Source organism: Pteropus vampyrus, unplaced genomic scaffold (genome assembly GCF_000151845.1).
Source record: "Pteropus vampyrus isolate Shadow unplaced genomic scaffold, Pvam_2.0 Scaffold9, whole genome shotgun sequence".
Classification (NCBI taxonomy): Eukaryota; Metazoa; Chordata; class Mammalia; order Chiroptera; family Pteropodidae; genus Pteropus; species Pteropus vampyrus.
This window is the reverse complement of record NW_011888790.1, coordinates 14,909,733-14,925,936: the sequence shown is the minus strand read 5'-3', so window position 1 is coordinate 14,925,936 and position 16,204 is coordinate 14,909,733. Positions and strand designations below refer to the sequence as shown.

Sequence of the window (16,204 nt, the reverse complement as noted above, 5' to 3'; positions counted from 1 at the left end):
TCCCTTAGTTATTTGGCAAAGAAAGCACAAGCATCGTGATAAACAATGTGTGGCCATTGCTGTGATAAGACTAATGCACTGCTTCCAAACACTGTTTACTTCTCTCCTGAGAAAGAGTAAGAGTACTGTTTCTATAGTACCATTAGGAGTCAAAAGTTCTAAATTCCACCTTCTGTGAACAAATCACCTCTCAGAGCTTTAATTTCATCAATGAGAAAATGGAGGTGAAATGAAGGTAAAATCTAATTCATTGAACAATGGAAAGATGTAAATGTTATAATTCATGTGGAAGATAATAGTAAAATTAAAATGCTACAGAAATGTTAAGTAAGGTAGTATTTTGGTAATATCACTGTGTTGGTATTTTTTTAAATTAAGTATCTTGAGTTGTTAAAAGTTTTGGTTTTACTTATTGCTTGTTTAAGAGGTTTCACTCACTGCTTATACAGATATGCAGTGACCACTTACCATGGAATATAATAGGCTAACTGCAATGATTTAAAAGTGTGATCTTCATATGGCTATGAAAGATCTACAAAGACTTTCAAAGGAGTATACAGTTGAAATGATTTTAAAGAAATCAATTTCCAGATCCTCTACTTTTTTATATATATACTTTCCTAAAGCTCATATGTCTGTGTAGATGCCTGTAGTTTAGATAGTTTTACACAACCTGTTTCTGCTTTAGCTTGACAAAAGAAAGGCACACCTCTCGCCCATATTACTATCCTGCATTGCTATGAGTCAGGGCTTAGAAGATCCTCTGAAGCATCAGAGACAAAATAATCCTTTACTCTTTAGTAAAGGTACTTATAAAGGGTACCTCATCCATCTCTTAGGAAATGCATTCCATTACAGTTTTATACTTCATGCTTAATAATTTAAAATAAAAACTTGTAATTTATGTTGTCTACATGTATAAGTATTTGTGTAACAATAAATCCGAAATAATTAAAAAACACATTTAGAGTCTTACTGGTATAGGAAATTTTGTTGTCAAGTGGACGTGACATAAAAAAGCAAAAGGAGAGCAAACGCCAGTAACCAAAGGGAAAGGATGCTGCACTGTGTTCCTAGTATGGATTAAAGCATGACTGAACTTACTGCATCTGACAGAAAATATTAAATTTTAGAAAATATTCATATTTCAGAAGAATCTTCCATAGTATTTTATAGTTGACTGTCAATATATGTGATGTTAAAGAAAATATCCACGAGGACTTTATTATGTTATTTCATTTGGAGTTGATAGAAAATTAATCATATAAATCACAACTGAGGTCCTAGGAAGAGTGAGAATAATTATTTTCAAGATTTTTCTGTTTTTTTTTAAGAGTATGTCCCATAAAAGACTGAATGTTACAAATATTAACTAAATGTGTATATAGTTTTGAGAGAAGATTGTATGAACAAATAAACACTGGTTTCAACAAAGTTAAATAGATTTCTTTTAATAATAATAGCAATCACTCACTATGTTCCAGGGATTGTTTTAAGCGCTTTATGGATATTAAATTATTTTTCAAAACATCTCTTTTTAGTATTTACTCACCTCAATTTACAGAAGGGAAAACCAAGGCAAAAATATGTTAAGTAATGTGTCCAAAATGACAGTGTTACTACCCAGCAAGAACTGTGATTTAAAAACAGGCAGTAGAGCTCCTGTGCTCTTAATTGTTACAGTCAGCTGTCTAGCACCAAACTATTAGTTGTCTTTAAAATATAAATGGGCACTAGGAATCTTAAAAGAGAGTGATATTACATCAAGAATTTACTTAAGAAATTCTTCTCTCTCAAAGTATTCTTACAGAATCACTGTTCCTCAGGACAACGATCCAGAGAACACTGTTATAGAATAATCAAAATCTGATTTATCCTCTTCCAAAAGCACTTCTAAAATACTGTGGAGCCAGATTATTGGTTCTACCAGTTGCAGTGAATAAAACAAGACAAACAAAACATCATTTGAGCTGGGGGGATGAACAATGAAACAAATAAGTAAAATATGTTGTATATTAGTGAAAAGAGTTGATGAAAAGCTGATGATAGAGGACAGAAAGCAGATAAATGTTAGAGAAGAGTGATGGTGGATGACGGATATCATAGACATGATAATTTTGAGTAAAGAACTAAAGAGAGTGAGCTAGCCATGTGGATATCTGGTGGGGTGTATTCCAGGCAGAGGATATGTCACATGCAAAGGCCCTGAGGTAGAAGTGTTTCTGGCATTTTTAAGGAATTGCAAAAAATCAGTATAGACATAAATGGAAAAATAGTAGAAACAAAATCAGAGTGATAACAAGGAGTCACATTAGGTAAGCTTTTATGGGTCATAGTAAAATTAGCTTGATTTCAAAGTGAATAAGAAACCATGGGAAGATTTTAAGCAAAATCTTACTTAAAAATATTAAAAGGACGATCATGGCTATGGTGTAGAGAATAGAATATAAGGGGCAAAGTAGAAGAAGACCAATTAGGAGGCTATTACAATGATATCCATGAGAGATGATGATGACTTGAATGAGGTCAGTGGCCTTAAGGATGATAGAAAGTGGTAGAATTTTAGATATTTAATGGTAGAGAAATTGCTGACAAACTGGATCTAGGCAGTGTGAGAAAGACAGGAGTCAAGGATACCTCCAGGACTTCTAGCCTGAGCAACTGGAAGAACAATACTGTAATTTACTGAACTACAGATTTAGAATTCATCAACACATAGGTGGTATTTAAAGCCATGAGACACCGTGAGATCACTTAGGTAGTAGAGGTATAGATAGAAAAGAGCATTCTGACAATTTAAAAGTTTGAAAGAGGAAGAAGAATGAGCAAAATAAACTGAAAAAAGAGAAAGAGGAAAAAGGTGAGTATCTTGTGAGGGGCTTTCTCTAGAATGAGAGTGAAAAGGGTTGCAGTGAGGAATGGTCAAGTCGAGTGAAATAGTGATGGCAGGCCAAGTAAGATAAGGATTGAGAACTGACCATGAGATTCAGCAGCGTGGAGTCATTAGTGTCACTGAAGAGGGTGGTTTGATGGAATGATGGAAGTAAAATCTGACTGGAATTCAAGAGAAAATGGGAGAGAAATTGGCAGCACTTTCAAGGAGTTTTCTGGTAAAGAAAAGAACAGATACAGTATAGAGGTTGGAGGGAAACTGGGGTCAAAAGAGCTTTTTTAGAATCTTTGCTCTTAACCACTATATCATTTCATTTAATAAGACTGAATCCTGGCCATCAGGAGCTCACTAAGTGGTAGAAGAATAGACACAAACAACCAATTGTACTATTAAGTTAAATAAAAGCAGTGAATCACAGATTAAATACTATGGGATAAGAGGGTGAGAAAGAAAAGAATGCTTAGGATTTCACCTGCCAGAGGTCATGGGAGGAAAGGGTGGCAGAAACGAAGAGAATATTCCAGGTAGATAAAGGTGCTCCAAGGAAGCATACAAGTTACAAAATGAATTTTATGGGAAATGACTAATCCAGTGTACCAGGACAGTGTGCATGGGGAGCCGCTTGGGGTGCAGAAGAGGAAGAATGGGATGATGAATTAGGCTAGAAAGGACATTAGTGACAGATTAGAGATCACCTTGAATGGCATAATAAGAATATTTTACTTTTTGAGTAAAAAGATGAGAAATTATCAAACATTTTGATGTTAGAAAAGTGACATGCCTGTTGCTGAAAGATAAATGATGGGACTTGAAGAACAGATGAAAAGGGGCCCTCTGTCAGAATAAAGCATGGTCAGCATGCTAAAAAGGAATTACTATTCTTTCATTTAATAAAAGTGAATACACTAGATCTGATTAAAATTCTACTCAAGTGAATCCTACACCACCCACATTCTTTTCTAAAAATACAATTGTAAGAACAGTTTACTTGTAGAACTTTCCAAAGAAGCAACATTAGTGCAGGAAATTTTAGGAAAAGGTGAAATAGATGTAAACTAAATCTATGAAATGAGTACATGCAGGATAGAAAGAACCAAAATTCAGTTTCTCCATCCTTACAAAATATTTATAAAACTATTTATTTTGTGTCTTTTAGATGCTAGTAGATAGTGAAAGACTTAAAAGATCAAAACATAAAATTTTGCTAAAAATGGCAATCACTTAAGGGAGCTCCAAACATTTTCAAACTACTGTATTTAAAAGATACAGACTTGCTCATTTGAATCTGGACCACACAATATAGATTAAATAATTAGCTTTAATTTTGTGAGACAGTTATCACAATCTGGTTTTTCACTTTCCTATTTGATTATACAGAATAAAAATAAAAATTAAACTAAGTAATTTAGAATTATAGCCATCAGAAAATTATATATTTCTTGTATAGCTATTTACAGTACTCATTATGAAAGAGAAAGTGAGTTGTGTATATATAATATTTTCCCTGCCTTCTTTCCAGGTGTTTTAAGAGATTTTTTAGCCCATGAAATTCCATCTTTGGCATTTTTTTTTTCCCCTTAGAAAATTTCCAGATGAGAACTAAATATAGAATAATTTTCTATAAATTACTGAGTTTTAACATAAGTACAGGACACTAAATCACAATGACAATTAATAGAGTAAAATTGCTACATAGTTAAGACCATGAACAAAGTTTACTTCCAATCTTGGGCTACATAAACAATTGTACTTAAAGAAACTTTCAGAATAATGCTTCAGGTATTCTAAAACAGTATATTATCACTTGAAGACATTTTATTTTAGTTAACAAGAAAAACTAAACAAAACGTGACATAAGTAATTAAGTGATCATATTTTCTGTCTTTAATATTCTTGCCGGCTAGAGATTCAATCAAGTTAACCTTGATTTATAATGCTAATACAAGGTGCCATGCAACTCAACCCATATTAAAAATATGCCAAAAATTTAAATTAGAAAAGCAGCATGGGATAGAGAAAACACCTGTGGACTATGACCTTAGTCATAACCCTGGTTTTTTCAGATTGTCTGAAACTTTGGACAAGGTTTTGATCACTTTTATCTTAATTTTTTAAATCAGTATGATGAGATGACTGAAATAGGCACTAGGAGTATAATACGTAGCTTAATAATGTGTAGCCTGATAAGAGGTTAAAATTTTACTATTGAACACAAACAAATAAGTATTTATAAAATATGCACAAGGTTTAAAGAATGTCTATAAAATGAACCTTATACCCAACACCAAACTTGAGAATTAGAACATTACCAGTATATTGAAATCTCTACGTACCCCTCATCTTCCCTATCCCATCAATGCTTCGTCATCTTCCCCATAAGAAATTACAGCACTGAATCTTGTTTGTGTTTACCATTCTGTTTTTCTTGGTTGTTTACTATATATTTATACCCCTAAATAATTATACAATTGTGCTTGTTACTGAATTATATAATTGGAACCATCCTGTAGAAATTTTTCTGTGACTTATATTCAGAACATTTGTCCACACTGATACATGTAGTTGTAATTCATATATTTTTACTGTGACATAGTATTCCACTACAATTTATTTATTCTCCTGTTAGTGAGCTTTTTGCTCCTAGATGTTTGCTCTTATAAACATTGCTGCTATTGATTATTCTTGTATAAGTCTCTAAGGGCACATGTATAAGAGTTTCTCTAGGATATACACTTGGGTGTGGAACTGCTGAGATGAATTATATAGACATTTTCAGCTTTATTAATAATGCTAACTTGTTTTCCATGGGGTTGATTTTTTTTTTTTCCCCACTAGCAATATGGGCAGTTCTAGTTCTTCTACATACTTGCTAACATTTGATATATTTAAACCTTTAAATTTTTGCTAATCTCATAGTTAAAAAATAATATTCCTTTGTCGTTTTACTTTACACTCCCCTGATTACTTATCAAGATTAAGCATCTTATCCTTTGTTCAGTGGCTATTTGAGAGTCTTTGTGAAGTGACTAATCAAGTGTTTTCACAATTTTTGTTTTACATAGGTTAATTTTTCTCACAGATTTGTAGGAATTCTTTACATATTTTAGATATTAATCTTTTGTCAGTTACAGATCTTATAATTAGTTTCTGTCTGTACTCACTTTTCTTTTCACTCTTGTTATAGTATCTTCAGAAAACAGAAATTCTTAATATTAATGTGGTTGAATTTTTAATTTTTTACTTTAAGACTTGAAAGTTTATATTTAAGTTTAAGAAATTCTTCTATCTCAAGGTTAAAAAGATATTCTTGAATATTATCTTCTGAAAGTATAACAGTATTGCCTTTTATAGTTAAATTTTTAATCTACTATGAATTGATTTTTGTGTTTGTTGTAAAGTAGGAATCAGATTAATATTTTTGTACGTGTTAGGCACAATAATGCTCTATCAAAAATGTCCACATTCTAAGTTTTAGAACCTATGAATATATTATGTTACATGGAAATGAGGAATTAAGGTTTCAGATGAAGTTAAATTTTCTAGTCTGATCTTGAAATAAAGAGAGCATCTGGATTATACAGATTAGCCCATCATAACCTCAAGCACACTTTAAAGTAAAAAGGGAGGCAGAAGAAGTCAGAGTCAGAGCAAGATTTGAAGATGCTACACTGCTGCCTTTGAAGATAGAAGAAGGAGCCAAGAGCCAAAATATGTAGGCTGCTTCTAGATGATGTCAAACGCAAGAAAATGGATTACCTATTTTCCTCCAGAAAACATGCAGCCCCACTGACACCTGATTTTAGCCTAGAGAAATCTGTTTTGGACTCATGATCTCCAGAATGCTAGATAATAAATTTGTATTTTAAGACACTGTTTGTAGGAATGTTATAACAGCAAAGGAAATTAACACATTGTATAATTATATAAATAACTACTGTTCTAGCACTACTGAATGACTGCAGCTGCTCTGCAGGCAGCTAGAGGAAGCAGTAATCTAAAATACTTTAATCACAGCTTGAGATGATTCCAAGTGGGGCTTTAGTCCGTTGTAGGACTGTTTTATTTCTAGTTCACCCTCACTCATGCAGTGTAAATCTCCAGGGACCTATCTTAAAGTATGAGTGGTTTACCTGGCCTACAGAATCCTCATCCTAGGCAGGCGATGAACTCTTTTGTCTCATTGTACTGTTATTCTATTGAAAGCTGTGCTTACCCTCTCTGCACACTCTGTCGACTGGCAGTTAGCTGCTTATTCAAGATGCCTCTGGGGGGAAAATACAGCCCTAAAAGTGGGCTTATTTCTTTTGGCTTCTATCTTCTCCTAGATATTGTCCTATAATTTTTAACTTCCTTGATAGGTCTCTGATGTTCTCAAACCAATTAAAAACAAATTTAAATGAACACACACATGTACATGCACACACCTCTAGTGTTTTTAGCTTTTCTCAGAAGGAGGGTTGGTCCTAATTATCTAGTCTGCTGTTATTGAATGTGGGTTTCTACCATTTTCTTTGTTTTTTGCACATGTCCTTCTAACTAAACTATGAAATAGTCCTATGTGGACACTATATCCTTATGCATTCAAAAACTAATAGTCTGCGTGTCACACAAAAAAACAACTGCTAGGTAAAAAAAATATAACATGTGCAAGTCTTGGCAACTAATGAGAATGCATGGTTTGACAATGGGAAAAGAAAAGACTCAAATATGATTTTAAGATTTCTAAAGCTTGATAATGGTCATACCATTCCCAGAAATTACGAAGTCTAGAGTGGGAAAAAAAAGAGGAACAGAATTGGTTGGAAGTTGACTTTGGTTTTTGTATGTGGCTGAATCTGATGTATTTGTGAGGTAGTTAAGTGAAACTGTTCAGATGAAAACAAGAAATGTGGATCTGAACTTCTAAAAAGAGGTGGGAGCCAGATACATGATTCCAGTTATTTGCTAAGTGAAAGAAGAAATATAAAGAAACATGAGCTGACTATAAAACATTAGAGAATGCCTAGACACGCTTAAAGGATGAATAAGAAGAAAAACTCTTAACGAAAATAGACAAGTGTTCAGAGTAGGAAAAAGAAACTTAGAGGAATGCAGCTTAATGGAAGATAATGAGGAAGAGAGTTTGGAGAAAAAACAATTATTAACATGGCCAAAGGTGGGTGAAAGGTCAATGAAGCTCTGGAATGAAAGAAGTCTTATAACAAATACCATCTATCTTCTGAGTAGTAAAGAAAGGCAGGAATGTGGAAGACTGTAGAGATTTGAATTTTTAACTGAGAAAAAAGGTTTAGGAAAGAATGTAAATGATTTTAAGTGGTCATTAAGAGAACAATAAACAAATTTATGAACAGATTTGAGGTCTTAAAAGAAAGCAGATAGTCAATAGTTGAGTGGACATGATTTGCATAATTCTGTAACTTTTTTCCAACAAGGTTAGCAACTTGGGGTGGGCTCAAGAGAAAGAGCTAGTTTTTAGGAAAACATGAGAATTTCACTCACAGACATTTTGAAGATTGGTAAATATATGGAAAAGAGGATGGATACTGGGATACAGATTTAGGAGTCATTTACATAGAAATGGCCATTGAAACCAATATATGCAGTTACTTACATATCACAAATTCTTTCAGTAAAAATTTGACTTTCTCTTACAAAGAAATAACAGATAATATAAAATAGCTTCTATCTCTGTTAATATGTGTGGATTATTTTTTGAAAACCTGAAAATTACCCTATTTTAATTTGAAGAATAATCCTATTACAACCAGATGGCTACCAAATCCTAAAATTGTAATTAGAAAGAAGATATTCATAAAACTTGCCAGGATTGCAAATGTATGCGAGTACAGGAGTTACTGAACCAATATTATAGAAAAATCTCCTAACCCTTGCCTCTCTGTATAAGCAAGGCATTATTTGGGGAAAATAAAAACAAAAACGAAACATATGCAGAGCTACTATTAAGCTAGTAGAGACCCAAATGGTCAAAATGGTTGTTGATGGTCAATATCTGTTCTAGTAAGTTAAGTGGTCAGGCTGTACTGGTTGTGAAACATTTTAAACATAACTCCTGCTCATATGATAATACTATATTCATTGAATTACTTATATATAACATTTCAATACTTTTAAAATTCTAAAGTACATTTTTCATGCATTGCTTTATCAGTACAACCTTTCAGGACAAAAAGGAATCATTAGAGCCCCCACTTTAATAATGATTAAGCTAAGATACAGTTGCTGCATATTTCTTTGTTACTTACTAACATGTTCAAATTCAAAGCTGCTGCTTCTACCAATGAAGTGACCCTGAAGAAATTTACCTGAAGACTAAAAACCATTTCACTTACAAAACAGCACAGTTCTTATTAAAATAAAATCCTCATACCATTTGGTGATGCCATAACAATCTTTAATAATATCCTGAAGGACGGCACGATAGAAGAGTGATTCAGTAGGCAGCTGAAAAAAATGTAGACATATATAAGCACAAGAAACAAATAAATAACAGAAATCAAATCAGTACCAGAGAGTTGGGATCATAAATGAATGTTAGAAACCTGACTTTGTTGTGAAACATAAAAGACAAGTTTATAATTTTTTCATTCTCAGTTAAAATGTTACCCAGAGGCTAATTCTTACTGAGAAAGTAATTCTGCAAGACAACAGAAGAAACTAGAAAAGAAATAGTGAATGCAGAAGAAAAGGCATGATCAAAGAAAAATGAGCTAACATCCCAAATGGAGTACTTATCAGTTAAAAAGGTAGACTTTCATGACCAGCCAAGTCAGCTCTGTATAAGAGAGCAGTGAGGTAGGATATGTGCAAAAGAGAAGAGAAGGTGGGTTTGTCCTAATGCTGGTGGAACAGAGATAATATTATCTAGGATTCACATCCAGAAAGAGAAGGTACTACCTTAAGTAAGGCCACACTAAAAATATGTCTGAGGCTTAAAAGATCATAGCGCTGGCTATTCTACGGTTGAGAAGAAGAGCCTTGAGATGGGCATAGGATTAGAGACTGAAGTCTTGACAAGGCTTCATGTCCATGAAGGTGCATAGGTTTCCCAAAGGAAAGAAGGAATGGCTGAAGACAAGGGCTCCAATGAAGCATCATAGTTTCACAGAAACAGAAGGTAAAAAATTACTACACAGTTGACTTTTGAGCAACACTGGGGTTCAGGACACTGACACCATGCAGCTGAAAACCTGCGTATAATTTCTGAGTCCCCCAAAACTCAAGTTATCCCTTGGTAATCCAAAGAGGATTGGTTCCAGGATGCCCCATGGATACCAAAATCTGAGGATGCTCAATTGTCCTATAAAAAGTGGTATAGATTAATGTATATAGTTGGCCCTAAACATCCACAGATAGAAGAGTACAAGTATTAATGAAAAAAATTCATGTATTAGTGGACTTATGCAGTTCAAACCTGTGTTATTCAAAAGTCAACTGTATATAAGAGCACTTTACGGTAATAATAGAAGAAGTACCCTTAAACCAAGAAACTACAAAAGTCATCAAACTCCATACACATCCTCAAACGCCTAATATTGAGAGTACAGAAAAATTAAACACAAAATATTAGCAACAACAACCGGCCTCCACACAAAGTTATTACTGGAAAAAAAAAGGAAAAATAAAAATGAGCAAGAATGGAGGGACAACAACAATAGTGAATGTTTTAGAGAAGTCAAAATGTAAAAATCAAAAACTGTCCAATAATTGGTAAAGTTTTAAGATAGAGTCCAGTGGAATGTATGTATCCACTGAGATCCTTTAGTAACTCCTGTTCTCCTTCAAAGCCTCAAACTGTTATTTTCATCTATTTTCAGCTAGAATATGTTTAGATTCAGATAGAGTTTAGAGCAAAATAAATTTTGCTTATGTGCTCAGGCCCCAAATCCATTCTATTGTCTCTCTCCCCCAGCTAACAGCAAATTCCTACACAGTGGGCCCCAGATGCTGAAACTACAAAGCACCACAAGTTGAGAGTTGAGGGTCAACCTTTATCTTTTGGGTCTTTGCCTGATGGCAATACCGTCTTAAGTCACTGAAGAATGTCTGTCTTGTAGAATCTTGATAGAGCACTTCGAAAGAATGTAAGTTATATCTTTTCTGGATGGTGGAAATAGTGAGGAGGGTGATTCTAACAGGAAATAGTGTTAGGAATACCACAGTCCCCAAGTTGACTCCTAAAATAACTCATTGGAAGCAGACATATGCACATACTTGAGTACTCACACTAAAATTATAACCTTCAAAAGACACACTTCTTATAGAAAACCTCTTTCCAAATACAACTCCTTGTCGAGACAAAAATCTCTGATTTCTAAACTTTCCTGAAACTTTCTATATTCCAAACAGTTATACTCCAAAACATTTCATTCAAAACTTCCCATCTCTGAATATATTTTCCATTTGACTTTTTTTTCATATTTGGTAATTCATTTCTGCAGTACCCAAAATCTCTACTTTGCCATCTGTCCCTCACTTCCCCCCAAATCCCTTCAGTTCTCTCACAAAAATGTTGAAATTCCGTTTCATATATTAACACCTACTGTTATATTGTTCTATTGAAGTTCAAGGCATTTGGGAAATACATTACTGAATGAAGTGAAAAATTAGCATTATTATAATAAATGGTATACAAAGTTCTTACCTTTTTATTTGATAAGCTATAATAAATGGGAACTTTAATTTTATGCGACTTTTACATAAAACTCCTAAAATAGTTAAAGTTCTTTCCTGTGATTTTGAAAAAAATTATACAGAATTGTGTCAAGAGAATGTAGAAATAAATTTATATTTATATTGTTATTAAAAACTGATTGTAGACAAACCACAAAAAAGACCAAGAAATGCATTTTAACAAGGGAACATAAAGGAATGCATAAATACAAACATGATAGACTAAATCATCATTCCCAGTTACCCTGAGTAAATAAGAGCTTTACAGCTATTTCCTATGAGAAAGAGAAGAGAGTAATGAAGTGCCTTCATATATGCATTCTTGGAATAACTAGGACTATCCATCCTGGTAAATATAAATGGGGGTTAGTGGGAAGGGAGTCAATGTCTCCAGTGGCCTGACTGTTCCAGGAATAAACTGGATGTGGCTCAGAGTTTACTTTCTTCCCTTCACAAGTGATAAATCAACTTAACACTTTAATGCCTGTTAAATGAGAGGGAGCGGAAAGAGCCCACCCTTAAAGTATATATATTGAGCATGCACTTTACAGGTCTTGTGGAAGGGGCAGTAAACTGGAAGTCAGAACTCTGCAATTAATTAAGGGAGATGGAACGCACTATAAACTTCTGCTGTGGATCAAGTTCTCATTAAGTTTGGTATAATACCCACTTAATAAGGTGGGCTGTAAACACGAGCAAGTACTTTGGAAATTGAAAAACACCATACGAAAGCACTGGGGCATTATGATGATAAAGGCTCTTTTCTTTTCCAGGCTCCTAGGAAACCACAAAGTTGATACACAGTATAGAAGTTAAGGGTTTGGGCTCCAGAGTCAGAGATTCGAATCTTAGTGTATCCAAGTATCACTACTTAACTGTTTCCTCATGTGTATCACAGGATAATAATAGTGCCTATCTCATTGTACAATGTATGAAGTATGTTTTAATTGATAAAGAAAACTTTGAATGGTACTTTGGTAACCTTTGTGTTAGATTTGGCTATTGTTTTCATGATCATACTTATTAATTACCTATAACAGAACAATAGTTGACATATGATGAGTACTTACCATGTGTTAGACATTGTTTTAGGGATTTTACATTTTTTATTCATTTAATTCTCACAACTCCATGAGGAAGATATTATTTTATTCCTATTATTATTGTTATTATTCCCATTATACAGATAAAGCAATTAAGCTACAGAGAAATTATGACATGTGTCCAAGCTCACTAAACCAGTAACTGATGAAGACAATAAACAAACCAGTAGTTTGAGACTAAAGCCCATACACTTAAACAATATGGTCTAATGCCTTTAAAAAATCAGTTATTATCAATTTTTAGACAGTGACATTTAAAAACAAATCTCTTACAGACAGACTAACAGAGACTCATAGTCATGGACAATAAACTAGTGGTTACCATAGGGAGGGGGGTAGGGGGAAGAGTAGGTAAAAGGGGTCACATATGTGGTGACAGAAAGAAATCTAACTATGGGTGATGAACACACAATGCAATATATATATATATGCCTTACTGTTGAACTGTACACCTGAAACTTGCTGGATTTCGTTAATCAATGTCACCATAATAAAAAAGAAATAAAGAAAGCAAGAAAGCAAGCAAGCAAGCAAGCAAGCAAGAAAAAACAAAACAAAGCTCTTAGTATTGTGCCTGGCCCAGAGTAAGCACTCAGTAAATGATACTTGTTGCTATTATTATTTTAAAATTATAATTTTAAAAATTTATATAGACTTGAAGAGAAGCAAAAGAGGATTCTAAAATCTAAGTCCAACAAGAAAAATCTTGTGAAAAGCTTAAAAAGAACTCTTAAAAAAATTCTAAAAATTCCTAAGATGTTTCATAAATCTTAAGGTGGAGGATAAGGTAATTATATGGATATTTGGGGGATACATTTAACTTCTGTTTCTATGTACAAATCTATTTGGCTCTTGTAACTAATGACCAATCAAGTCAATAAAGAAAAAGGTTAAAAACAACCAACTGAAATATGTTTTAGATTATAGTTAAACAATAAATTGAATACTATATATTGGTTATCTGGGCTTGAACTAGGCCCATGAAAAGCCTGAGAATCAGCAACAGCGTTCTTTAGAAATATTTATAGACTGTTCAGTATAATACGAATAAGACATTAGTTCAAGAGTATAAGGTGGAAGTTTTCTTGAAAGTTCAATTTACTTTTTCTGAAAGTTCATTTCTGTTTTAAAGTAAACTTATAGAAAAGTATAAGTTTGAGTATGAAGAGATGACAAGAAGAGGTGATATTTATTAAAATCCATCAGGTTTTAAGTTCATCAACAGGTCAGGTATGAAGAGTACTTACGAGAAAACATTATCATGTCATCATCTGAGTGAGAGTAAACACTTTTACTTACCCCTTGGCCAACTGCAACCCGCTCCAATGCCTTTAAAAAAAAAAAAAAAGACAAAGACTGCTGATATATTTAGTCTTATCATATAAGACTTATAAACATACCATATAAGGGCTTGTAAAAGTGACATTTAAAAAGACTGATTAAGTGATAACATCTGAGTTTATACATGAAAAAGTGTTAATATCAATAAGAAATGTTAACTGGTATACTTGTATAATTTAAGGCTGATTTATAATGTATGTGTGTCATATACACAAACACACGCCCTGACTGTATACAGTCATTGAATTTTAGAAAGTATTAGAAAACAGGAAAGAAATAAAATGACACATTCTTGGCTCACTCTTAGTGTAGCTAAAACAATCAAATAAATCCAAAGCTATAGTTATGCATATACTACTTTCAACCTACTTCTTCCACTTTTTTATAAGTATATAATATCATCTTTTATTACACAAAAATGAACAAATTACAGATGAAAGCTTAGTTTAGAAAAGTATGCATATTTTTGGTCTGCATGGTCTGTAAATTCAAATCAAATTCACATAGGATCAAGTGCCAGGTAGAAGAGAAAGTAATACATATTTTTGCAATTTTATACGTAGCTGATTTTACATTTACATTTACTTAAGATCTAAAACATTTTTACAAAAATATTTCCTAATATTTCTAATGAATACTCTTAATCTAATATATAAAAGATATACATGACAGATTTATCATAATTTAAATATGGAATATAGCCTTCTGAAACTTTTATTTTTTTAGACACACATTTCGAGGCTCACATAGTTTCATATCTAAATTAGATTAGATGTAATCTAATATTTTAACTGACATTTTCTTTAAAAATTTTTAAATTAAAAATATTCAAACATAAAGTAGCGAAACCTGATGGATCTGCATATACTTCCTACTCAAATTTAAAATACCCATATTTGCTTCAGACCTGTTTTCATAAATGCTACTTTTTAGATATAGCTGAATCATATACTTTTAAAATTGAAGGATAGCTTAGAAAATATCTTGTGTAAATGCAATTTTTGCAGATGCACAAGGTCACTGACAAGGTGAAGTAACTTGCCTGAAGTTACATAGCTAGTCAGCAGTTGAGCAGGAACGTAAACCTGATCTTTGAACTCTGATTTACTTCTCATGCTTCACATCATGTAAATTCAGTGGAAGAAGAGTTCATTGTATGAAAATTTGCTTCATAGAAATTATTTTAGAAAATACGTAATTTTCCCATCGACTTGAAGGACACTTTTGCTGAACATCCAGAGCCGGAGTGTTACGAATACAGGAGGCAGTTATTATATAATTTTTATATTAAAGATCAACAGGCCCAGAATGAGTTTATTACTGAAGAAAACAATGAGTTTTCATTTATAGCCTTGTACTAATTTCAGATTAGATTTTTGTTATGGCTTTTGCTAAGAGATTGAACTAAATAAAGAATCAAACAAGTTCTTAATAATAAATTATTATTTATTAATTTTAAAAAATAAATTATTTGGTGTCAATAAAAGTATATAACACACAGGGCTATTTTTGGTATGTGTTGCTGATGCGTTTATTTTAGAAATACAAATAATAGCTTTAATAACATAATAAAATATAGATAGGTGATAAGAAGTTTCTTAAAACATTAACATTCTTCTTGGCCAGTAAATAAGGATAATGAAGAAAATATACCAAGTGTTCATTTCACTGTAACCTAAAATATTTTGCAGTTTTGTCTGGCTTCAAGTATGCTGACTTACCAGAGGTAGGAGGTTGGAGAGGAGGTAGGAGGTTAAGGGAGTCAAATATAGGAGGGTAGGGAGATGCTGAAAGAAACTGGACTTTGGGTGGTAAACACACAATAGAATATACAGATGTCAAATTATAATGTACACCTGAAAATTATATAATTGTATTAATCAATGTTACCCCAATAAATTAATTTAAAAAATAAATAAATACAATAAAAATAACAAACTAAAAAAAAAAAAAAAGCATGGTGACAAGATTGCACTATTCTAATTAAAATTTTATTTCTGGTTAGTAACCCTTAACAATTTATCTGAAAACATCAGCTAAAAGGTAAAACAAAACAAAACAAAACAAAACAAAACCCTTAAGCTTTGAATATTTGTGGAACAGATTGGTTATGAAGCAAAAGGCAATAAAATAAGCTGGACGAAAAGAAATGTTCTTTATACTTGTCAAGATTAGT

The 16,204-nt window shown here is 32.7% G+C and overlaps 1 protein-coding gene across 2 annotated transcripts in view; it reads right to left on the bottom strand.

Annotated features, from left to right (window-relative positions):
* The window catches only part of METTL25 (methyltransferase like 25), a 94,704-nt gene that overhangs the window by 19,893 nt on the left and 58,607 nt on the right, over window positions 1-16,204 (bottom strand). For both annotated transcript variants that reach the window (XM_011374892.2, XM_011374902.2), the window contains exons 7-8: window positions 13,987-14,016; window positions 9,282-9,355 (exon numbers count right to left, since the gene is read on the bottom strand). In XM_011374892.2, coding sequence (XP_011373194.1) covers window positions 9,282-9,355; window positions 13,987-14,016 — 104 coding nt within the window. The remainder of the gene's footprint in view (window positions 1-9,281; window positions 9,356-13,986; window positions 14,017-16,204) is intronic.